General features: G+C 59.0%; 2 protein-coding genes across 4 annotated transcripts in view; both read left to right on the top strand.

The window, feature by feature from the left end:
• BSN (bassoon presynaptic cytomatrix protein) overlaps positions 1-12,318 on the top strand; it is a 94,827-nt gene extending 82,509 nt beyond the window's left edge. Inside the window, exons 6-12 of one of the 2 annotated variants that reach the window (XR_014304018.1) lie at positions 1,202-3,272; positions 3,574-4,367; positions 4,501-4,600; positions 5,363-5,494; positions 5,769-5,823; positions 6,174-6,266; positions 8,369-12,318. Coding sequence is in view for 1 of the 2 variants with exons in the window: in XM_082703138.1 (XP_082559264.1) it covers positions 1,202-3,272; positions 3,574-4,367; positions 4,501-4,600; positions 5,363-5,494; positions 5,769-5,809 (3,138 nt within the window). In the remaining variant the exon portion in view is untranslated. The remainder of the gene's footprint in view (positions 1-1,201; positions 3,273-3,573; positions 4,368-4,500; positions 4,601-5,362; positions 5,495-5,768; positions 5,824-6,173; positions 6,267-8,368) is intronic. The other variant, XM_082703138.1, reaches the window with a different exon arrangement.
• A 1,936-nt stretch (positions 12,319-14,254) lies between these two features.
• APEH (acylaminoacyl-peptide hydrolase) lies at positions 14,255-22,972 on the top strand. 2 transcript variants are annotated; one of them, XM_082704078.1, is made up of 22 exons: positions 14,255-14,348; positions 14,424-14,556; positions 15,096-15,222; positions 15,620-15,713; positions 15,813-15,888; positions 15,977-16,140; positions 16,272-16,409; positions 16,506-16,597; positions 16,680-16,720; positions 16,805-16,926; positions 17,267-17,327; positions 18,505-18,602; positions 19,249-19,300; positions 20,141-20,229; positions 20,687-20,825; positions 21,285-21,368; positions 21,447-21,527; positions 21,829-21,917; positions 22,026-22,216; positions 22,329-22,431; positions 22,522-22,628; positions 22,720-22,972. In XM_082704078.1, the coding sequence occupies exons 1-22, from the start codon at positions 14,337-14,339 to the stop codon at positions 22,823-22,825; spliced, it is 2,199 nt and encodes a 732-aa protein (XP_082560204.1). In that variant the 5' UTR covers positions 14,255-14,336; the 3' UTR covers positions 22,826-22,972. The 2 variants fall into 2 exon arrangements, with proteins under 2 accessions (XP_082560204.1, XP_082560205.1); XM_082704079.1 differs by lacking the exon at positions 15,096-15,222 and having other exon boundaries at positions 14,293-14,348.
• Positions 22,973-23,077: the final 105 nt, after the last annotated feature.

Raw genomic sequence — 23,077 nt, 5'->3', positions numbered from 1 at the left:
AGAGGGAGAAGCAGGCTCCCCAGTGAGCAGGAAGCCCAACATGGAGCTTGATTCCAGGACCTTGGGATCATGACCTGAACCAAAGGCAGACACTTAACTAACTGAGCTACCCAGGCTCCCCATGAAATTTATTGTTAGAGGCCTACCCATTGTTCTAAGTTCTGGGACACACTATCATTTCCTTTATGATGACATGTGAGAATGGGTCGGAGATTTTTATGTAGTTTCTTGGCAAGGTGAAAAGCAAGAAGCCCAATGTCAGGCCCTGGTGTATTTTGGGGACTTGGGTGGTTCATGAAAACACAAAGGCCTGGGGAACTCTGGGAAGGCTCAGAGCTAGAGAAAGTGTAAACTTTCCAGCAACGTGGACCTTCAGGCAATGTGGAACATCAGGGCAGGCAAGGAGAGCTGGAGGGTGGGGGGACAGCAGCATTAGGGAGCCTGGACCAGGAAGCCATGCAGCCAGAGATAGAGCCAGAGAGGTCCTAAAGGGGAGCTGGTAGCCCCAGAGAGTGGGGGGCTCATTGGGATGTGGAAGGAACTGGGCACCAGGCAGAGAGCATAGTGCAGAGGGTTTGGAAGGTGGTGGCACAGGGCAGCTAGTTGGATGGGTCATTTAGAAGAGAAGTACGGCAGGAGGCAGGAAAAGACCCAGAGCCTACAGTAACTGACATACAGTCAGCATGTGCCCCTTCCCATGATCCTCTAGAGAGCCTGCTGGGCACCCAGGAGCCACTCCATTTTTGTCCATGGCCCTCCACTTGCCCTTGGTCCCCACCGGCTGCTATACCTAACCCCAGAGTCAGACTGTACCCTCCTCGCCCCAGGACACTCCGTGGGAGACAGAGAGTGGCCAGCCCACAGGACACCAGGGCAGGGATTCTCAGAGCCCCTGCGTGCTAGAGGTTCTCGGAGGCAGGCCAGTCCTAGAGACCAGCACAGAGGGGCACCTGGTCCCCCCTTCCCCTTGCTGCTGCCCAAAGTGCTGGGAGGGAGAAGGGCTGTGAAAGGATCGCTGGACAGCGGTGATCTCCACCAGTGCGGGGACAGGGCCGGCCTCAAGGCTGCCTGGTGAATCAGAGCACCCACTGTATGGGGACAAGCCTCTGCCCCAACCCAAGCCAGGGCTCTTCCACCTTTTGCCCCACCAAGTCACCCACACCTTGGGTCTCAGTGCTGCCCGCCCTTCCCTCTGTCTCAGGTGTCGGCGCTGCCACCCAACGGCCTGGTCCGCAAGGTGAAGCGGACACTGCCCAGCCCCCCTCCAGAGGAGGCTCACCTGCCCTTGGCTGGCCAGGCCCCCCCACAGCTGTATGCAGCCAGCCTGCTGCAGCACGGGCTGGCGGGGCCCACCGCTGTCCCTGCCACCAAGGCCAGCCTGCTCCGTGAGCTGGACCGGGACCTGCGGCTGGTGGAGCATGAGTCCACCAAGCTGCGCAAGAAGCAAGCAGAGCTGGATGAGGAAGAGAAGGAGATCGACGCCAAGCTCAAGTACCTGGAGCTGGGCATCACGCAGCGGAAAGAGTCTCTGGCCAAAGACCGGGGTGGCCGTGACTACCCACCCTTGCGTGGGCTCGGCGAGCATCGTGACTACTTGTCGGACAGCGAGCTCAACCAGCTGCGGCTCCAGGGCTGTGCCACTCCCGCCGGCCAGTATGCAGACTTCCCTGTCACTGCCGCTGCTCCTGCCACCCCTTCTGGCCCCACTGCCTTCCAACAGCCCCGGTTCCCACCGGCCCCGCAGTATCCTGCAGGCAGTGGTGGGCCAACTCAGAATGGATTCCCGGCCCACCAAGCACCCACCTACGCTGGCAGCACATACCCAGCACCTGCTTTTCCTCCCGGCACCAGCTATCCAGCTGAGCCTGGCCTGCCGGGCCAACAGCCTTTCCGTCCCACAGGCCATTACACAGCCCAAACACCCATGCCAACCACACAGAGCGCTCTTTTCTCAGTCCCCGCCGACAGCCGCGCCCCCCACCAGAAGCCACGCCAGACATCACTAGCTGACTTGGAACAGAAGGTGCCCACTAACTATGAGGTGATCGCCAGCCCTGTCGTGGCCATGTCTTCAGCCCCGTCTGAAACCAGCTATAGCAGCCCAGCAGTCAGCAGCAGCTATGAGCAAGGCAAAGCTGCTGAGCTGCCCCGGGCCGGTGACCGTAGCAGCGTGAGCCTGAGCTCAGCCTCCACCTACCCCGCTGACTCCCATTACACCAGCCTGGAGCAGAATGTCCCTCGGAACTACGTGATGATTGACGACATCAGTGAGCTGACCAAGGACAGCACCTCCACTGCCCCTGAGAGCCAGCGACTGGAGCCCCTGGGGCCGAGCAGCGGCGGGCGTCCTGGGAAAGAGCCCGCAGAACCGGGCCTCCTGGAGGGGCCTGTCCTGCCCTGCTGCTACACCAGAGGAGAGGAAGAATCTGAGGAGGACTCTTATGACCCCCGTGGGAAGAGCAGCCACCACCGGAGTATGGAGACCAATGGCCGACCAACCAGCACCCACTACTATGGTGACAGCGACTACAGACACGGGACTCGAGCGGAGAAGTATGGTCCAGGCCCCATGGGGCCCAAGCATCCGTCCAAGAGCCTGGCACCAGCGGCCATCTCCTCAAAGCGCAGCAAGCACCGGAAGCAGGGCATGGAGCAAAAGATCTCCAAGTTCTCCCCTATCGAAGAAGCCAAGGACGTGGAGTCAGATCTGGCCTCCTACCCCTCCCCCGCTGTCAGCAGCAGCCTGGCCTCCCGGGGCAGGAAGTTCCAGGACGAAATCACCTACGGGCTCAAGAAGAACGTGTATGAGCAGCAGAGGTACTATGGGATGTCCAGCCGGGACCCAGTGGAGGAGGATGACCGCATGTATGGAGGGAGCAGCCGGTCCCGGGGGGCCTCTGCATACAGTGGGGAGAAGCTGTCCAGCCATGACTTCGGTGGCCGGGGCAAAGGATATGAGCGGGAACGGGAAGCAGTGGAACGACTCCAAAAAGCGGGCCCCAAGCCCTCGTCCCTGAGCATGGCCCACGGCCGGGCCCGGCCTCCCATGCGGAGCCAGACCTCTGAAGAGGAGAGCCCCGTCAGCCCCCTGGGGCGGCCCCGCCCTGCCGGCGGCACGCTTCCTCCTGGGGACAGCTGCCCACAGTTCTGCTCCAGCCACTCCATGCCTGACGTCCAGGAGCACGTCAAGGACGGGCCTCGGGCCCACACGTATAAGCGTGAGGAGGGCTACATCCTGGACGACTCACACTGCGTAGTTTCCGACAGTGAAGGTAATGGCAGCCAGGGGTGATTTCCGCAGCCGCTCAGCACCCTGGGGGGCCTGCCCACCCATAGGGCCCTGGGCCCTGAGATGTCCCAGAGGGGCCTGACTTGGCGCCTCCTCCAATGGGGGCCCTGCTGCAGGTGGCTCCTCCTGCGCCCTGGCCCTGGTTGTGGGGGGGTGGGCTGGGGGCCTAGTGTTAATGCTTGTGGCTGTGGCGCCCACTCTCTGGTTTCCTTGCATGGCTTCAGCTGGGCCTCCCCCTGCGGCCAGCCCGGGGGTTGATGGTGTTCTGTTTTTGGTCTCTGAAGCGTATCACCTGGGCCAGGAGGAGACAGACTGGTTTGATAAGCCCCGGGATGCCCGCTCTGACCGGTTCAGGCACCACGGGGGCCATGCAGTCTCCTCCTCCCAGAAGCGAGGCCCTGCCAGGCACAGCTACCACGACTACGATGAGCCCCCCGAGGAGGGCCTATGGCCACATGATGAGGGTGGCCCGAGCCGCCACGCCTCAGCCAAGGAACACCGGCACCACGGTGACCACGGGCGGCACTCAGGCCGCCACGCTGGCGAGGAGCCGGGCCGGCGTGCTGCCAAACCACACACTCGGGACCTGGGTCGCCACGAGGCCCGGCCTCACCCTCAGCCCGGCCCCGGCCCGGCCATGCAGAAGAAGGGTCAGCCTGGGTACCCCAGCTCCGCTGAATACTCACAGCCATCCCGTGCTCCGTCAGCATACCATCATGCCTCTGACAGCAAGAAGGGCTCCCGACAGGCCCACTCGGGGCCCACCGCACCGCAGCCAAAGCCAGAACCCCAGCCACAGCCACAAGGTCGGCAGGCAGCTCCCGGGCCGCAGTCGTCACAGCCGCCCCCATCGAGGCAGACCCCCTCGGCCACGGTCTCGCGCCAGCCACAGACGCAGCAGCAGCCACAGCAACAGCAAGGTCTTGGGGTGCAGCCCCCCCAGCAAGCCCCGGCGCAGGCTCGGCTGCAGCAGCAGGGCCAGCAAGCTGCCCGGGGCCCGGCCCCTGCCACTAGCCAGCCAGCGGGGAAGGCTCAGCCAGGCCCCACCACAGCCACGGGCCCCCAGCCAGCAGGACCGGTAAGTAGGGCTCCAGCGTGTGGATCCGACCCAGGCTGGAAGCTGTGGCTGCTGCTCGGACGGGCCCTCGATTCCCAGCTGGGCGTGGGCAGGGTCATCGGACAATATCTCAGCAGTGGGTTCTGTGTTACAGCCACGGGCAGAGCAGGTGAATGGCGCTAAAGGGACAGCCAAGGCACCCCAACAGGGGAGGCCTCCTCAGGCCCAACCACCACCAGGACCTGGACCTGCAGGTGAGCCTATGTTGTGGTGCCCTCGGCCACGGCCCAGAATTCCTGGCCTGCCCTGTCTCCTTACACCCACCGGCACCCTGAGCTCCCCTGCACCGCACACCCGCTCTGCTCCCTGAGAAGGTAACCAGGGTTCCATAGACCTTCCCGACGGAAAATGAGCCCGGGGTTAGAGTGAGCTAGTGGTTGGGCACCTGGGTGGCTCAGTGAGCTGGGCGTCCGACTCTCCGTTTCATCTCAAGTCATGATCTTGTGGCTTGAGGGTTATGGGACCGAGTCCCAGGTCAGGCTCACACTCCGTGGGGAATCTGCTTGAAGAGTCTTTCCTTCTGGCCCCTCCCCCTGTGTGTGTTCTCCCTCTCTCTCCTTCTCTCTCTCTCTAAGATAAATAAATACATCTTAAGAAACAAAACAAAAGGATGAGCTAGTGGGGTGACCAGCACTGAGCCGTTCAGGCCCAGGCAGCTCTGGGCAGGGAATCTGGAAGGGACTAATAAGTGCAGGGCCAGGACCACGGCTTCTTACCATCTCTTTCCTTCCTCTCTCTCCTCCCTTCTGTCTTCCCATCCTCCTCTTCTTCTTCCTCACTTGCCTCAACTTCCCTTTTTCTGCTTCCTCCCATGCCTTTAACTTCCTATTACCTCTCTCTCTTCTGCTTACTCTCCCACCTCATGGTTGCCATGTTCAGATTCCCTCAGGGCTGTTCTCCCACTCAGAGTCTGAAGGGCCAACCCTGCCTCCTGATGGTGGTTTCTTTCCCCCTAGGCATGAAGGCCGGAGCCAGGCCTGGAGGGACCCCAGGGGCTCCTGCCGGCCAGCCAGGCACCGAGGGTGAGAGTGTGCTCTCCAAAATCCTCCCTGGTGGGGCAGCAGAGCAGGCCGGCAAGCTGACAGAAGGTAGGCACTGCCCGCAGCCGGCTCCGTCGTGGATAGCAGCTCCAGGGCCCTCCTGTGGCCAGGGTTGGGTCTGGGCAATGATTCCAGGCTCAGCCAGTCAGCCACAGGCCAGCCTCAAGGTCTACCTGCCGCTGCCCAGTGGCTCTCTGGTGGTGGGGGGTGTGGGATGTCCCTGCCCCTTGTGCTGGACTGGGCTTCACGGTGCCAAGTGGCCCCAACTAGGAGGGACTCTAGTCCGATTTCCTGACACCTCTCTCCTTTTTCTATGTCACAGCTGTCTCTGCTTTTGGCAAAAAGTTCTCCTCATTCTGGTGACCATGCCCTGCAGGGTAAGTATCTGTTGCCTAGACCGAGCCTCCTTTCATGTGGGGGTCCTGAGGGAGCCTCTAGGAGGAGTCTGGTCTCCAGCAGTGGGTGATGTGGCCAGAGGTGCAGTATCCTCTCCTGGATGAGGGAGAAGGAGGAGGATAAGGGACCCAGTGCACAGAGGCCCTAACACAGGGGACAACTCAGTAGAGGGCCCAGCAAAGGAAGCCGGGGCCAACATCCCCTTGTCCTTTTCCACCACCCCTACCACCGCCACCCCAGGGCTCTCACAGCCTTGAGTTGGCTTCACTTTGTAGGTTGGGGCCCCTGGGACGCAGCTCTTCCCCAACCCTCCTCTGTAAATACTCCACAGGCTCTTGAAGAGGTGAAGGGAGATGATATCATTGCTGTGGAAAAATCTCTGGAGTCAGAGGCCTGGGCACAGCTCTGGACTCTGCGTATAACAGTGAGTGTCAGGTCCAGGGTACGTGGACCAGAGGAAGGGGTGAAGGTCCAAGGCCTGGCTGACTGGACCCATGTAGCTCCTGCAAGTGTGAACTGGGAGGAGGTTGCTGGGCTTCCTTCACCTGGGATGGGTCTGGCAGCTACCTGAGAGGCAGAGACCCCTGAGCTGGCTGGGATGACTCAGAGAGTAACCTTGGGGAAGGACCCAACGATGAGCCAACCCTGCCTCTCAACCTGGGGGCTGTGCGCGCTGGGCACTGATTCCAAAGCCCCTTCCCTGAGGCCGGGACTTTGCTCCAGACAGTCAGGTGGGGCTAGAGTCCCCAACCCTGCAGAGCTCCGCAGCCATGGGAATGAACTTCAAACACTGTTGGCTTCACAGGCTGAACCCCTGACCTGCAAGATGGGAGAGCAGAATGACAAGTGAGGCAGACGGGAACAGAACAGAGGAGAGCAAGGTCCCCGGAGGGCGGTCTCAGCCCCCAACCAGGTCAGCCCAGGGAGAGAATGCAGGGGCCTCTACATGGGAGCCCTGGCTCTGTCTGGGCTGCAGTGACCAGCATGGAGTGAGAAGCCTCCTCCTGGAGCCCTCTCTGGCCTCAGTCCTGTCTCTGTGTCAGAGAGAGAGGCGGTGTGCCCTCTAGGATGGCAGGGAGGGCAGCCTGGCTGGCGGCCCTGCTCTGTGCCCAGTCAGGGACCACCTCCTACCTCTCCATAACCCTAGGGCCCTCTCCCCTTCCCTTCCTTTGCCACTTCTCAGCTTCAGAGCGCAGGGTTTTGGATGCTTCTCAGGGGGAGCCCGCATGAGTGTGGCAGGGCCAGAAGGTCAGCCAGCAAGTCACCAGGGAGCCCAGGCCAGCGCTGCTTGAAGGAAGGAGCTGGGGGTAGTTTCCAAAGGGCTGCCTGTCTCTGGGGGAACAGTGGGGGCTCTGAAAGGCCCAGTCTTCCATCCATGTATCCATTTGTTCCACAAATGTTTGTCAGGCCGTAGGCAGGTACCAGGCCCTGTTCCAGGTGCTAGGGATACAGCAGGGAACAAAACCAAGTCCCTGCCCTCCAAAGCTGACAGTCCATGTGAGCGGGACAGAGAATAAATAAGCTAAAAGCATAAAAAGATGAAAAAGGTGATTTCTGAAGGTGAGAAGTGTTGGGAAGCCAGGGAGGCAGGTTATGGGTCACTGGGGCTGCTCTGAAGAAAGTGGGTGGTGCGAGGTAAGGCTTGAGGCAGGATGATGTTGGGATGGGACAGGTAGGCCTCAGGACCTGATAAAAGGCCAGCACAGCCAGAGCCACAGCAGAGGGAAATGGGGGTCAGGGGTGAAGTCCAAGGGGGCGGGAGCCAGCTCAGGTGGGTTTTGGAGGCAAAAGTGAAGGGCCACAGTGCGGCTCCCACAGCATTCCTCCTGCCCTCAGCCCACGACGGCGGGCTCCCTGCCGCTCTCCCACCCAGACGGATGTTTCCTCGGGGTTGCCCCACAAGAGATGTGAAATCACAAATTATGCTGAAGGGAAGGAGGGGCAGCCCATGGGCCGACTCCGTGGCAGAACCCACCCTGGGCTTAGGGCTAGGGTGCCATCACAGAGGAGCAAAAGGAACCCCGGGCACAGTTTTGTTCTGTGGCCTGTTATGCAAGCTGGGTGGGCCCTTAGGCCACTAACTTTGTCATTAAAGGGGTCTTTCTCGGGTTCTGGCATCTGGCCAGCCACTGGGCTAAGCAGTCAGGGCTTGTGTGAGTGCCCGTCTCCTGGTGTCTTCTATGGCCGTTTCAGAAGCGGGCTGGGGGAGGCTGGCCCTTTTCAACAAAACCCCATCTTCCTTCCTCTGAAGCAACTTATGTTATATTCAAGAAATGTCCCTTCCTGGCCAACTGGATTCTTCTTGCTTCCCGTCCTTCCCAATGTGACCTCAAAATGGCTCAGGCACCCATCTCCCCAAGGCTCGGTGGGTGGGGACCCCATGCGGGAGAAAGAGTCAGGCCAGCTGTGCCTGGCAGGCCACCAACCAAGATGAAGGTAAGGATGGGACGCAGCCCTCCACACTTCTTGACGACATCCTTCTCTCTTTCCTTCTTTCCCTCCCCTTCCCTCCTTCTCTCCTCCAAGCATCCGCAATCCGGCAAACCCTTCGCCCAAAGACTCACACCAGGTGGGACGTGGCAGGCAGGCCTCAGTTGAGGATGAGATGTTTTCTAACAGCAGCTGCCTGGGTGAAGCATTTGCTGGACATGTTGGGACCACTGGCCCGGGGGACCTGTGATTGTCTTTCCAGAGACCCTGCTCTCCTCAGGGCACCACCTTCGAGGCCTAGCCTTCGCTGGGAGGGAGGAGCCCTCTCCGGACACCCTACCACGGCGGCCCGGCCAGCCAGGCTTCCTATGCGTTATACACAGAGTTTGGATGCAGGCTGCCTGTTTTTGACGGACGCTGCCCTCCCTCCACGATGCCAGAAGTTTTTCCACAGCCTTGGAGAGGGGCTTTGACGGAGGGCTGGGGGCCCCGGGCTCCGTTTCCTTCACATTCCAGCTGGCCCGGATCCCTCTGTGGCCACAGGGCCCTGCTTCCCTCACCCTGCCCTTTGGGTGACATTGGAGCAGACCTCCATGTGGCTAGTGTGGGGTTGGGAGAACTTTACAAACATTAGGACCTAACACTGTCTCATCGCTGAAATAAGAGGCCATAGCACCGAAAAGCAGCGTGGGCACTGGCTGAGGCTTCTCCCAGCCCATGGGTGGCAGCATGATAGCACGCCTGCCACCATCTCAAAGCCATCCCCCCGCCCCCACCGACCCCACCCCAGCCATCGTGACATCCCAGCAGCACCACCATTGTCTCGACCAGCCAGCTCCTTGTTTGTACACCTGGGGATTTCTTTTGATTTCAAGAACAGCCTTAATCATTTCAGTTTAATTTACATGTATACCTCATAAGCATTTTTCTTTTTTTTCTCCTTCTCCCCCTTCTCTCTTTTTCTTTGCGCACCTCCTTGCCTCTCCCCTCCACCACCTATGACTGATGGTTTGGTTTCCTCTCTGCTCTGCCCCTGCTCAGCACAGGGAGAATGTTGACTCAGAAGCAATAGGGGGCAGCAGGCTACCAAGAGCACAACCCCAGGGCGAGGTCTAGGGAGGCCCCTCAGCCCGCCTCTGTTTACTGTGCAATCCAGTCCTTCTTAAGCCATCACCAGTGGGCGTGCTCAGAGCAGAGGGGCCAGGCCTGCCAGCCGAGGGCCGTGCCCAGAGCCCTGTGCTGGGGAGCATGGCACCGTCCACTCACCTGGCGGACTGGGTGGCATTCCTCCCCAAGGCCCTTACCCTGGGGGCCTCCCTTCCTCTTGGGCACCCCCACCAGTCTCATCTCTAACGTTCTATGCAATGAAATATAAACCCTCAAAGACAACTGTTAATATTTAATAAATTCCATGTTATGTATAAGGAGTCAATTGCAAACATGCAATTGAGAAACCGGATAGATATGCTCATATCAACCCCCACCCCGCCCCCTGCTCCCACCGTGTGTGTGAAATTCTCAGTCTGTGGCATGTTTGACCTGTGGCAAGACTCGCTGCTGCCAGGTGAGTCACCGTCGCCTGTTGGGCAGTGGAGCATGCACAGCTCGCAGCCTTTTTGCACGATTTCATCCATTTTAAATGCTCGACCCTCTTGCTTGGGAGTTCTTTTTGCCTCAGAACCTCTCCTCCTGGAGTGCTTCTAGCTGACTTCTGCACAAGCTAGTGAGGACCTGCTGGAATTGTTGGCCAGGCCGTGGGGCAAGCAGTGTGGGGCCTCACACGTCCCACGGGCTTTTCGAACCAGGATGGCAGGTGAAAAGAAGCCTCTGGAGTAGACACGCTGGTGGGGCCCACACAGGAGTGCGTGGGTGAACAGTCCAAAGGTTTGCTGTAGGATTTCCATCTGTGAGTTGCTCCCCCTCTTATCCCATCCCTGAGCCAGGGGCGTCTGGCCACCCCTTTCAGTGGGACATGGCTCAGGCACAGAGCTGGGCTGTGTCTCTGGCCAGAGACACAGAGGCCAAGGGCAGGGTCTGGATACGTCCTAGGGTCCCCGGCTGCTGAATGCACATGCTCCATGCCTCCCCTTTGTAGCTGGGCGGCTCCAAGGTCTGTGAGCCAAGAGTTAGAGGCTGGGGCGGCGGGGGGTGGGGGGAGGGTCAACAGGTGCTCAGGAAGAACTAGACCTCTGGCACTTGCAGCGAGGACAGCTGACAACGCCATCTTGGACCAGAGCAGGTGTTCCCATAGACAGTAGCTTCAAGCTGAGTTTCTTGGGAAGCTTCTCAACAGCAAAACTCACAGAAGGTTCTGTTGTGACCTTTTTTCCATCTGTCCCCAGGACCTAAACTCCCTGCCCACCCTTGTCCCTGAAACCCAGGTATTCCCCCCCGCACCCCAGCTTCTCTCTGACTGAGCCGGCCGTGCAGCAGGCAGTGACTACCCGACCCCTCGAGGCCTGGCCTTACTCCAGTTCGCTCTGGTTTGCACCATGCATTTCTCAGGGGTCCACATTTCTCATGCTTTCCAATAAGGTCTACACAGCCCTTCAGAGGGGGATCCTGGCCCACCTCTGGTAGCTGTGGATGGGACAAGGGGCTGTCGACCTGTTTTGGGCCTGTGACTTCCTGGATTCGGGCCCATTCCCCGGGACACCTGCCTCATCCCAGAGATCAGGCCTGGGCTGTAAGAACCCTTCTGAGCAAGGGCTAAGGAAGGCCACTATCCATCACCTCTGACTACCCAGGGCCAGGTCTGTGTGGGGATGGGCCTGGTGGCTGGATACAAGGGGGACCAAGGCAGTAATCCTTCCCATGAAAGGCCAGGGGATGGGACCAGGAACAGCGAGCAGGCAGGGAGAAGGCAGCAGTGTCCACCTCCCTCAGGCCCAGTCTCAGGCTCTAAAACGTTGACTTTTTCTCGAATTTCCTTTCTGACCAAGCCCTCTGATTTTGAACTTTCTGACATCTGCCACTCCCTACTCCCCAAGCTACCCAAAGGACACATCTGTAGCCATCACCTCATGTGAAGGTGGCTGGAGTAGGCCTCTCTGTGTCACAGGTGTCCTGACCTTTGTGCAGCTGCTGCCGTGACTCTGGGGCACGGCAGCCAGAGCCTGAGGGACCAGCACTGGGTGTCTTGGGTGGTGGAGAGCATCAAGCACATCTCCAAGTGGGCAAAGAGCATCTGGGATGCAGTCTAGGCCTTCTCCACACCTGCCTACCCAGCATCACGAGCAAGGGTTTCTGCTCACTCTAGGGCCCAATACACTCACTTCACAGCGACACCCCCCCCTCCCACCCACTCACTTAGTCCTTGGGAAGAGAATGCAGTCTCAGGGCCCATGATGAGAGGGCAGTGGTGGCAGTAACTGCGGCCTGTCTTCTGGAGCCCGTGGGGCGTTTTCCAGGCAGTTACTTTGCCATGGGAGCATGGCCCTGGCCTCTTGGCCCTTCCCCCGCCCTCCTGCCACCCTCCCCCATTCTGTAAATACTTGTCATCGTGGACTCCGACAGGGTCAGAGGGATAGGCCTGACCAACTGAAACTCCTCAGAGACATCACCTCTGTCTCCCTGGGTACCCACGTGCACTGGGGTGGCGCTGGAGAGCCATGGAAATCGTGAGATACTGTGTGTGTATGCATGTGAACAAGCGTGTGAATGTGTATGTGTGTGCGTGTCTGCCTCATTCAGCCTCTGGGATCAAACTGGCTCCCGCTCTCCAAGCCCAGTGCCCTGGAGAGTGGCAGCTGCCCAACGCCTTTCCTCTGCTAGCTTCATGTCTTGTTTTGCTTTCTCCTCCCTTCCTCCCTCCCTTTCTTTCCTTCTCTCCTTTATCTGAGGGGGGAAGAGTGCTGTACAAAGTCAAACAAACAAGTTTACAGTTGTAAGTGCAATGACCCGAGTCCTCCACATGACCTTGTGAATTGTGTGCCGTCCTCCTGTGCTCTGTGAGAACTCGTGGTACTTCGGTGTCCCTCCCCCTGTATTGTGACAAGGTAATTCTGTGGTATCAGAATAAAAGGACTTGATATAAACAACCTAAAGACTGTCTCTGGGATGGTTTCTGCCGTTGAAGGCTTAGCCCAAGGAACAAATCCCCAAACTTGGGATAATCCTGTCTGTTCAGTTAGAGGGAGAGTCAAAGGGCCAAGTGATGGAAGTGCTGGCAAGGCCATGCTGTATCTACACCAAGCCGGCCAAAATCAATGGCCCTCCACAAAGAGGCCCGGGGCAGGTCCCAAGTTTGGACCTGTAGGGAGGAGATGTTGCCTCCAAGACGGGTGTCCAAATGGAACAGCTTTCTGGGGCCTGCTTCCTGGTGAGCCAGTGAGCAGGTGCTGCCCCCTGGTGCTTTCCACAAGCACTACACCTGTCTACCCGACTGTGTCTACTTCAATCCGTGAACTCTTGGGAGTCTGCCAGACCTTAGTCGTTCCCCAAAAGGATAGGAGAACCTCCTAATCAAAGTAACCCAGAGCTGCCAGAAGATTTTTAAGACGCAGATAAAGGAAAGAGTATCAGCTTCACCTCTGATGTTCCTGCAGAGTTCGTAACTTGACGTAGGGCCTTCCTTCCTGTATTTTCCTTTTTCATTTTAAACAGAAGTCAGAAGGTGCAGTACCCTCTGTTTCCTAGCCTTCTGTTTATTTCTACATGTTCATCCCACGTAATTAGGTGTTTATCCTCCAATATGCGGCTTCCAGGCAGCTGCACGATAAGTTTGTAGCCAGTCTGCAGTACACACACTGAAGGCCAAGCACCATGGTCCTGGTTTTCCTTAATACAATATGCAATGCTGTGATGAATATCTTAGTTTCCAACCTTTTTGCTCAGATTGGTGGCTGTGGTCATCCTTTCTGCTCAGGTCAGACAGGTGTGGAAGACCAGCCAGGCTCTGGGTCTATGAAGTAAGGGACACCCCTGCTAGCCTGACTGGTGCCTAGTCTCTCCTGCCCTTCCCTGCCATCACAGACACTCAGTTCTGTGCCACTGTGGGACACCGAGGGAGTCAGCCTGCCTGCCCAGGTTCTCCTGTCCACAGGGAGCTCTTTGATTCTAGTAGAGCCTGACTCCGTGAGACCCTCTGCACGCAAGAGCTTTGGACGAGGCCTGGAGAGGCAAGCAGAAACCTTCTGGTTTACGATCCCCAGCAAGGTGCCACTGAACAGGGCAGTTGAGGGCTGCAGGGTCAGATAGCTCTTGGGGTAGGCCTGGTGGCCGATAAGCCCAGGCAACACCCTCAGAGCGCAGCATCCGCCCTTCTTTGCCCAGCTACCCAGGGCTCTGCGCTCCTCTTCCCGTCTGCCTCGGAGCCCCTCCAGGGCAGGGACTGGCACCTGCTGGTGGATGTATGCCTCGTAATGGACAAGAAGGGAGCCAACGGATCAGCCACAGGTCTGCAGGTGATGCCTGTTGGGGCAAGCTTCGGCTCCTACCCAGTCTTTCTGGGCCACGCCCTCAACGCCGTTTCTTCCGGCTCCGTCCCCGCCCCACCCCGCCCCTATATTCAAAGATCCATTGATCTGCCCCCCTCCCAGGCCGCGTCCTTCTTAGGGTCCATTCCCGGCCGACCCAGCTTTTCACTTCACTGGCTGTTCCCGTCTCAGGCCTCGCCTCCTTCCCACACGGGCCACGTCATCGGTCACAGGCCTCGCGCACCCAGAGATCGATCCTGTATTCCATTTCCTAGAACAAGCCCCTCTCCTCGGATACCCTATGGCCTCTCTTCCCAGCACCAGGCCTGGGACTTGCCCTCTGACCAGTCCGTCCTCCCGGAAGAGGCCTATTCCTCCCCTCGAGGCCCCGGACCCCAAGCCTCCCGGACTCCCGGGTCCAAACTCTTGATTGCTCCCTCACAGGCCCCACCTACTCGCCGTCGAGGTCCCGCCCCTCCGCTTAGGGTCCTCGCCCATTCGTCGAAGCTCCCGCCCCTCCCGCGGCGCGGCGCGGCTGCTGCAAACGCGAAGGGCGGAGGGAGGTGGGCCGCTCCTGGCTCCTCCCCCCGGAGCCTCACTTCCGGGCGCCAGCCCGCGCCGCCCCGCCCCGGCGGCCGAGAGGCACCATGGAGCGCCAGGTGAGGGCTCGGCCCGCGGTGCCCGTGGTCCTTGCAGCCCGGGCCGGGCCTGACCCTGGTGTGTCCCCTGCGCAGGTGCTGCTGAATGAGCCCGAGGAGGCGGCGGCGCTGTACCGGGGCCTTAGCCGCCAGCCCACGCTGAGCGCCGCCTGCCTGGGCCCGGATGTCATCACGCAGTACGGGGGCCGCTACCGGACGGTGCACACCGGTGTGTGGATGGAGGGGAATCGAGGGGCGGGCCCGTTCCGGAGCCGTGCGCACGCGTGGAGAGGAGGGAGATGTGGAGGGTTTGCTGCTTGACGGTGCGCCCGAGTGTGTGGAGGAGGACAGGGCTTGGAGAAAGTGGTGTGGGAGGGTGCACCCCTCAGAGGACCCCGTATGGGGGACGCTGCTCGGTGCGCTGTGGCGTGGTGCCCTTGAGTGCACGAGTTGAAGATGGGGGAGTAGAATTCAGACTGGGATATACGGCGTGGGCCTTGTAGGCTCACCCCTCACCATATCCCCTACAGGTGCCTGGCTCCCCTCAAGTTCTAGGATGGGGGTGGGTGCTAGGAGCAGAATAGTAGTTTTTCTCTGACATGCCATCAGCTCAGGCCTAGACTTGAGTTGTTACTAAGTGTTGTCCATCCTGCTTCCAGAATATCAAGACAGACGGGGGAGGTGGGCTGGGCCTTCCTCTTGAGGGGCTGAGAGGAGTCTATGCTGGTACTGGTCAACTCAAATTAAGTCTCATGCCTCTCCTCACAGAGTGGACCCAGAGGGACCTGGAACGCATGGAGAACATTCGATTCTGCCGCCAGTACCTGGTGTTCCATGATGGGGACTCAGTGGTGTTCTCAGGGCCGGCGGGCAACAGTGTGGAGACCCGGGGGGAGTAAGTTTGAGGGAAGAAGCTTGTGGGCAAGGCCACAGCTGTCTGCAAGCCCTGCCATGTGCCTTGGTGCAGGTAGGGCCCTGAAGGGAGGCCAGGAGCCAGGTTCTTGCCCCTTGGGAACTCATGTGTTCTCTATAGACATGGCCTGATAAGCACTGGAGGCTTTGTCCAAACTTGGGCGTGGACTAGAGCCTGTGGAGCTTCAGGAAGGCTGGGGAGTGTAGAGCCTCTTCCCCAGGCAGGAGAGGCAAGGCCAGCTGCCGTAACAGAGCTACAGGGGCTGCAGGGGCAGATGTGGACCAGTCTCAAGAATCTTGTCTAGGAGGTTGCGGCCAGGAAGGGGGTAGGATGGGACTGTGGTTTATGACCATGACCTGCTACCCCATGTCTTCCTCAGGCTGCTGAGCAGAGACTCTCCTTCAGGCACCATGAAAGCTGTGCTGCGCAAAGCTGGAGGCACGAGCCCTGGGGAGGAGAAGCAGTTCCTGGAAGTGAGTCTGCATGGGACCAGGCGATGGGTGACTGGGGGCTCAGTCCCACAGATGAGGCTCTGTTGGGGGGCAGATAACCTGATGCCCAGATGTCCTCAGGTGTGGGAGAAGAACCGGAAGCTCAAGAGCTTCAACCTGTCGGTGCTGGAGAAACATGGGCTTGTGTACGAGGATGGTAGGCAGCTGGCTGGTGAGCAGACAGGGTGGACAGGAGGGGCAGCCGGAGCCCAGGGCTCCCCCTGATGAGCCTTCCTTACACCCAGACTGCTTTGGCTGCTTGTCCTGGTCACACTCGGAGACACACTTGTTATATGTGGCAGAGAAGAGGCGCCCAAAGGCTGAGTCCTTCTTTCAGACAAAAGCCTTGGACATCAGCGGCAGTGATGATGAGATAACCAGGCCGAAGAAACCAGACCAGGCCATCAAGGTGCTAATGTTTATAGCCAGTCCATAAAGCCCCTTCTGGGCAGCCTAGGGCTCAGTGCTCCCTGCCCATATCATGATTGTCAGAACTGGGGGGGTAAGACAGGCTGGACACTGAGTATCTTGTGTTCTTAGGGGGATCAGTTTGTGTTTTATGAAGACTGGGGAGAAAACATGGTTTCCAAAAGCACTCCTGTGCTCTGCGTGCTGGACATCGAGAGCGGCAACATCTCTGTGCTTGAGGGGGTCCCTGACAATGTGTCCCCTGGACAGGTTAGCACTGACTCGGCCTGCCTCACTCCTGGAGTCTGGGAGCCCAGTTTGAGCTGCTGCCCCTTGTTCACCCTTGCTCCGGGGTTTGGGTTACAGGCATTCTGGGCCCCTGGAGACACAGGCGTGGTGTTTGTAGGCTGGTGGCATGAGCCCTTCCGGCTGGGCATCCGCTTCTGCAGCAATCGCAGGTGAGGAAGCAGGGTGGGGCCGGGGAGGGGGCCTTGCAGCTCCAGCTGGCTCTGAAGCTGAGTGTCTCTCTGGTGGTTCCAGGTCAGCCCTGTACTACGTGGACCTCACTGGCGGTCAGTGTGGTAAGTGCTGGTGGCCCCCTGTGCTTTGCTGACATATGCTGGCCCTGCCAGCCTGCACGGTGCTCACATTTTCGTCTGGTCTAGAGCTTCTCTCAGATGACTCTCTGGCTGTGTCTTCTCCCCGCCTGAGCCCAGACCAGTGTCGCATCGTCTACCTGCGGTACCCATCTCTGGTCCCCCATCATCAGTGTAGCCAGCTGTGTCTGGTGAGCTGGAGGAAGGCGTGGAGTGGTCAGCCCAAGGAAGGGATGGTGGATGGGAGCTCTCTTTGCTTCTCACCTGCCCGTGGTCAGGCTCTATGTGGGGTGGGAAATAGCCGGCATTCACAAGAGCATTGGTCCTAGCCCAAGAAGAGCTCCTTGGGAGTCACAGGCCCCTTCAGACATCTGTCCAGGTCATCAGAAAGGAAATACATCAGGCTTGCCTCACGTCCTCCCCTCCTCTGAGGCTCCCCAGGGCTGTCCGAGAAGAAGACGGATACAGAGCTCTGTGCCCCGAGGACACCGCCAGTCCCCCGGTGGGCCTGACCGGTGTGTTCTCTTGCAGTATGATTGGTATACCAAGGTCACCTCAGTGGTAGTGGATGTCGTGCCTCGGCAGCTGGGAGGTAAGAGGCATGTCTCCACTTGGGTACAGTGGAGCCTGCAGTTCTGTTTTCCTGCCATCTGTTAGCCCCTCTGCCAGGCCAGCTGCCTCGGCTCTTCTGTCCTGGGTTCTTTCTGAAGTGTCCCTCCCTGCTGGGCCAGCTCCAGGCCCAGCCTGTGCAGGGAACGGGGCCCTCACCACAGGGGACAGTTCTGAGAGGAGGAAGTCATCTGGACCAGAGCTGAGATCAGAGTGGCCCAAGCTGGCAGGGGGTTTAGATGGTGTCCTCCCCGTGCTGCAGCTCCTGGTTGGATCTCGTGCTTCCGGTGGCTGGTTGAAACCCCTGCTCCAACGGGTCTTAGAAAGCACACTAGGTTGGAATGTCCTACTTGAAAGGCTCCGAGCTCGAGGGTGCTGCATTGTCCCACTCCCAGTCACCACCCAAGTGTTTGTCCCATCTAAGCCTTTGAGTCAGTGGAATCTCTGGGTGAGAGTGGCTCTTGGCTGAGAAGTTCCGGTCATAGTCTCAAGTGCTCACCACTCTATTTGGGATCCTGGACCATCCCAAGGACATGAGGTCTCTTTTTTCAGGCCACCTGGCCAGCTCCAGGGGTCCAATGGAAAAGTCATGGCCTGTTTATCTTCAGAGATGCAGGGATGCAGTGGTGGGGACCTGGTCTGAATCCCAGCTGTTCCTTGTCAGCCGTGTGTCCTTGGATGGCATCCTTACCTCCCTGAGCGTCCATTTATTATCTGTGGGAGGTGTTAGCCCTTGTCTTCTTGATAGCATTGTAGTGAGGGTTAAATGAATGGTACATATTTAGCCCTCTCTGCCAGACACTCTGCTGAGCACCATAAGGGACAGACAGACAGGTGTTGCCTTGGTTACAGCACTCGGTGCCTACCAGGGTCTCAATGAGAGAAGCTCATAGGAGAGCCAGTGCATTTCTTCCAAGCAGCAATGGTTTCTCTCAGAAGCGCTTGAGCTTTGCCTCTCCCAGGCCCTCAGAGGCCTCTTCCCCAGCCCCCTCTTCAGGCAGCTCCTCATCATTTAGGTCCCCCCACCCATGTGTAGACTGTCATTCTGTCACAGTTACAGGGGCCCTGGAGGGAGTTTCCCAGCAGCCCAGCCTTCCTCATAGGCTTGACCTCCCACACCTCCACTGCTGCACGTGGCCTCAGCCCTCCTATCTTTGCAGAGAACTTCTCTGGGATCTATTGCAGCCTTCTGCCTTTGGGATGCTGGTCGGCCGACAGCCAGAGAGTGGTTTTTGACTCAGCTCAGCGGAGCCGGCAGGTAAGGAGCCCCATGTTAAGACACAGCCCCACTGATCAACCTCCAGGAGCCCTGGGCCTAGGGTGTAGCCTGTGTACACTGCTGGTGTAATGCCCAGCCCCAAGGTCTTACAAGCTCCTTTGGGCCCTCTGCCCCTGTCCTGGACTCTTTCTTGAGGAGCCTGGCTGCCTGCCTGGCCTGTGCCCCACAGCAGAGCCCTTGGCCTTTTCTCCTGATGCAGGGGTGCAATTCCCCTTCCTCCCAGGCATTTCCAGTTGGGGGTCAGGGAACTGCCCCTCGGTAGGCCCCCGAACACTATATGGGGGGCTGATGGAGATAGGACAGAGGCTTCCTCCTAGGGATTGGATAGGGACACTTACAGTATGCCAAGCTTTTTCTTTGAGTGTGAGATCATTTGTTCCTCACACTAGCTTGGGGGCTCAGATGCATTCCCTGTCTTGCCTGGGGTCCCTCTGCAAGTGGCGATGGGGCTGGGATTTGAGTCCAGGACTCCAGACCACTACCATTGGCAACTGAGGAGCCATTGTCATAGTGGCTCATAGCCCTGGCCTGACCAGGGGTCCCTAAAAGGGCAGAGAGCAGGTGGGGGGAGGGGCCCATAGGGCTCTCGGATGTGGTGCCACATGTGTCTCCCCCTCTGCTTTAGGACCTGTTCGTTGTGGACACTCAGATGGGCAGTGTGACCTCCCTGACAGCTGGTGAGCAGGGCTGGGGAGCAGCCCAGCCAGGCCAGGGGAGGGACTGGAGCTCCGGCACATGGGGCAGTAGTGGCACCCTTGGCCACTCTGCACCACTGACTATCCCGCAGCCTTTACTGCATCTCGCAAGGACCCTGACCATGCAGGACCTTCCCAGCCAGCAGACTGCCTCCCCTACTCCACTCTGCTCTGCACATCCTGGCCCTGCCTCAGCATACCCCCTGCTTCTCAAACCTACAAAATTTTCTCTTGCTGAGATCTGCCAGAGTCATCCTTCCCCAACCTCCCAAACCTCAGGCAGAGGCAGCTCTGCTATCCGAGGGCCCCTGAGAAACCCTGTGTTGGCTCGCTCATCTGCCTCTTATTTGGGCCTGTGATTCTGCCCCTAAAAAATCTTTTGAGTCCTCTGCCTGCCCTAACTGTAGCCCTTCCTCCACAAAGATTCCAGAGTATTGTTGCTAAACTGTACATACATCCATGCTGGAGAATCTCCATGAATCCCATGGCCCAAAACCAGCACCACTCCAACCCCCTAAGGCCTAGCTGTCCCCCCCGCCCCCGCCCCGCAGACTATTGTCATAAAGTCGTGGATGGACATAACATGGCGGTTTGCCATGGCCCTGGGTTTTCAGTCCCTGGGCTTAGTTGGCATCTGCTGAACAAGGGACTCAGCAGGAGGCTCACCCAGGGCTGCATGCAGTGGGGTGTTTGTGGCAGTCTTTTTGTGGGTGTTCATTTGCTTCTCAGAGTGAAAGGGGCGCCCTGGCGTAGAGCCACCGGCCTGGGACTCTGGCCATGCAGGGAGCGGGTGGGAAAGGTGGTGGCATCTGCCTTCTCCAGGGGGGTCAGGTGGAAGCTGGAAGCTCCTCACAATTGACCAGGACCTCATGGTGGCACAGTTCTCCACACCCAGCCTGCCCCCAAGTCTGGTGAGTATTGCTGGGCCCCAGATCGGGTGAGGGTTCACTGCAGGCCGAGCTCCCCAGGTCAGGGAGCTGGCCTGCGTCTGACTGGGGCTGGTCAGTGTGTGGGAGGCCAAGACGCGGGCCCAGCCCGGCATGATCCACAAGGGTTTGGCACCCATGGAGAGGAGCTACCTGGTGTAGGTCTGCTCTATAAAGAACGGGGTGCCTGGGAAAGTGCCTGGTCCTCCAGCAGAAGGGAGCATAAAGAGATAGCAGAGCCTAAAATCTCAGGAGGACAGGGTGCGTGTTCATGTGTTCAGTGCCTGTGCACACACCAGCTCACAACAGGAGTCTATGATGTATGCTCCGGAGGTGGGTAGAAGGCCCAGCAGAGTGAGAGCTGCCCGCCTCCCACTCTGGCAGAGGTGGAAGGGCAGGGAGGCAGCCAGGCCACCTATGACACGCTCTTTCCCCTTGGCAGAAAGTTGGGTTCCTGCCTCCTGCAGGGAAGGAGCATGAAGTATTATGGGTGTCCCTGGAGGAGGCCGAGCCTATTCCCGACATCTCCTGGGCCATCCGGGTACTGCAACCACCCCCAGAGCAAGAGAACGTGCAGTATGGTGAGCTGGGCTGGGGCAGAGACACACGTCCCAAGTTCCCCAGCACACAGCATCTGTGGCCACCTTCCGTGCCTCTGGGGGTTCTCTCATGGGGTTCTCCGGGGTGCATGTTCATGGGGAGTAGTGTCTGGGTATGGGGTATGTGGGTGCCTACTCTGGGAATCGGAGCTGGGCATCACCAGGCCAAATGCTATGTGGTGGGGAAACCAAGACCCAAACACACCACCTTACTTGAGGCCTCTGACCATCACACCTCACCCAGAATGCTGTCCTGACAGAGTGGGACTCCCCAGTTAGGACAGGAGTAGGAGCCTCCTGGGGTGTCTTGGTGCAGGCTACCTTGACCAGATCTTTCTTTCAGACGTTAGCCCCAGACCTACAGCTACAGCTCAGGCCTTGGCTGGGAAAGCCCCCTGGGCAGCGGCTCTGGCTCTGCTGACTCCTGCTTTCTCCCTGCAGCTGGCCTGGACTTCGAAGCAATTCTTCTGCAGCCCAGCAACCCTCCCGATAAGACCCAAGTGCCCATGGTGGTCATGCCCCATGGTAGGCATCTGGTCTAAGGTCTGCTGCCCTCCCACTACCCATCCTAGCTGGCTCTCACTCTCTGCTCCATGTCTGCAGGGGGACCCCATTCATCCTTTGTCACTGCCTGGATGCTCTTCCCAGCCATGCTTTGCAAGATGGGTTTTGCGGTACTCCTGGGTGAGTGAGCGGGGCCCTGCTGCAGTGGTGAGCTGTGTTGGGGGGGAGAGGGTAGGACAGGCGCCACAGGTGCCACCTAAGTCTCTAGGCCTGTATACAGCCCAGACCTGGCAGGTATTACCAGGGACTTCCACACAGAGGGTGCTGTGGTCATGGGACAACAGCCTCAAATCTCTTGGCCCGGTGCCTCCACAGTCCGTGGAGCAGCCGGCTCCAAGGCCTGCTTCACGCGGGTTGAAAGTGCGACCATGGGGCCAGGCACGTCACCAACCACCCTGCCTGGTTCTTCCTTGGCCTCCAGTGAACTACCGTGGTTCCACGGGTTTTGGCCAGGACAGCATCCTCTCCCTTCCCGGCAACGTGGGCCATCAGGATGTGAAGGATGTCCAGGTAGCAGGGACTGGGGCTTCTGGGCCGGCTGGAGGGTAACCATCGGGGTGTGTTCCATTCGGGGATGGAGAGGCAGCTGGCTACAGCACGCTCTGCCCCACCCTGTAGTTCGCAGTAGAGCAGGTGCTCCAGGAAGAACACTTTGACGCTGACCGAGTGGCTCTTATGGGTGGTTCCCACGGTGGCTTCCTCTCCTGCCACCTGATTGGTCAGTACCCTGAGACATATGGTGCCTGCGTGGCGAGGAACCCTGTGATCAACATCGCCTCCATGATGGGCTCCACCGACATCCCTGACTGGTGGGTGTGCTCCACAGGCGCCTGCCCTTCTCTGGGTTGCCATGGTCCCCCACCAACGAAGCCCCCACAGAATCCAGGGCTCTTGGGGCAGCTTCAGTGCCTTCTCTTGCAGGTGCGTGGTGGAGGCTGGGTTCCCCTACAGCAGCGACTGCCTGCCAGATCTCAGCGTGTGGGCCGAGATGCTGGACAAGTCCCCCATCAAGTATACCCCTCAGGTAGGTGGCCCTCCCCCTGTCTGGATGCTGCCAGTCTGTCCAGAGCCTGAGGGCCCGGCTCACGACCACTCCCCACCTGCTCCTGCCCAGGTGAAGACCCCGCTGCTCCTGATGCTGGGCCAGGAGGACCGGCGTGTGCCCTTCAAGCAGGGCATGGAGTATTACCGTGCCCTCAAAGCCCGGAACGTGCCTGTTAGGTGAGTGCAGCAGGACAGTCCCGGCAGCTGGTGGGCAGGTGAGCAGGGGAGAACCCTCCAGCCTTAAACATCACCACTACAACCACTACAGGCTCCTGCTCTATCCCAAAAGCACCCACGCACTTTCAGAAGTGGAGGTGGAGTCAGACAGCTTCATGAATGCTGTGCTCTGGCTGCACGCGCACTTGGGCAGCTGAAGCCCCGTTCCCTGCGTGAGCGTGAGCTTCCCTCTTGGAGAGCCCCAGGGTCTGGCAGATCGGCACGAGGATTCCTGGGCTCTGGACTTCCTGGATGGGTGAGCAAAGGAATGCAGGCTATATGGTCATAATAAATGAGGACACAGAGTCTGGTTCCTGCTGGTACTTTGTACCAAGCCATCCCTAAACCCAGCCTCCCCGTTGGGGTTCAGAGTGCCATAGGCCCTGGGTATGGTAACTTTAAGGACCTCA

This window comes from Mustela nivalis, assembly GCF_964662115.1.
Source record: "Mustela nivalis genome assembly, chromosome: 1".
Taxonomy (NCBI): domain Eukaryota; kingdom Metazoa; phylum Chordata; class Mammalia; order Carnivora; family Mustelidae; genus Mustela; species Mustela nivalis.
Note: the sequence above shows the minus strand (reverse complement) of the source record. Positions and strands in the feature narration are given on the sequence as shown.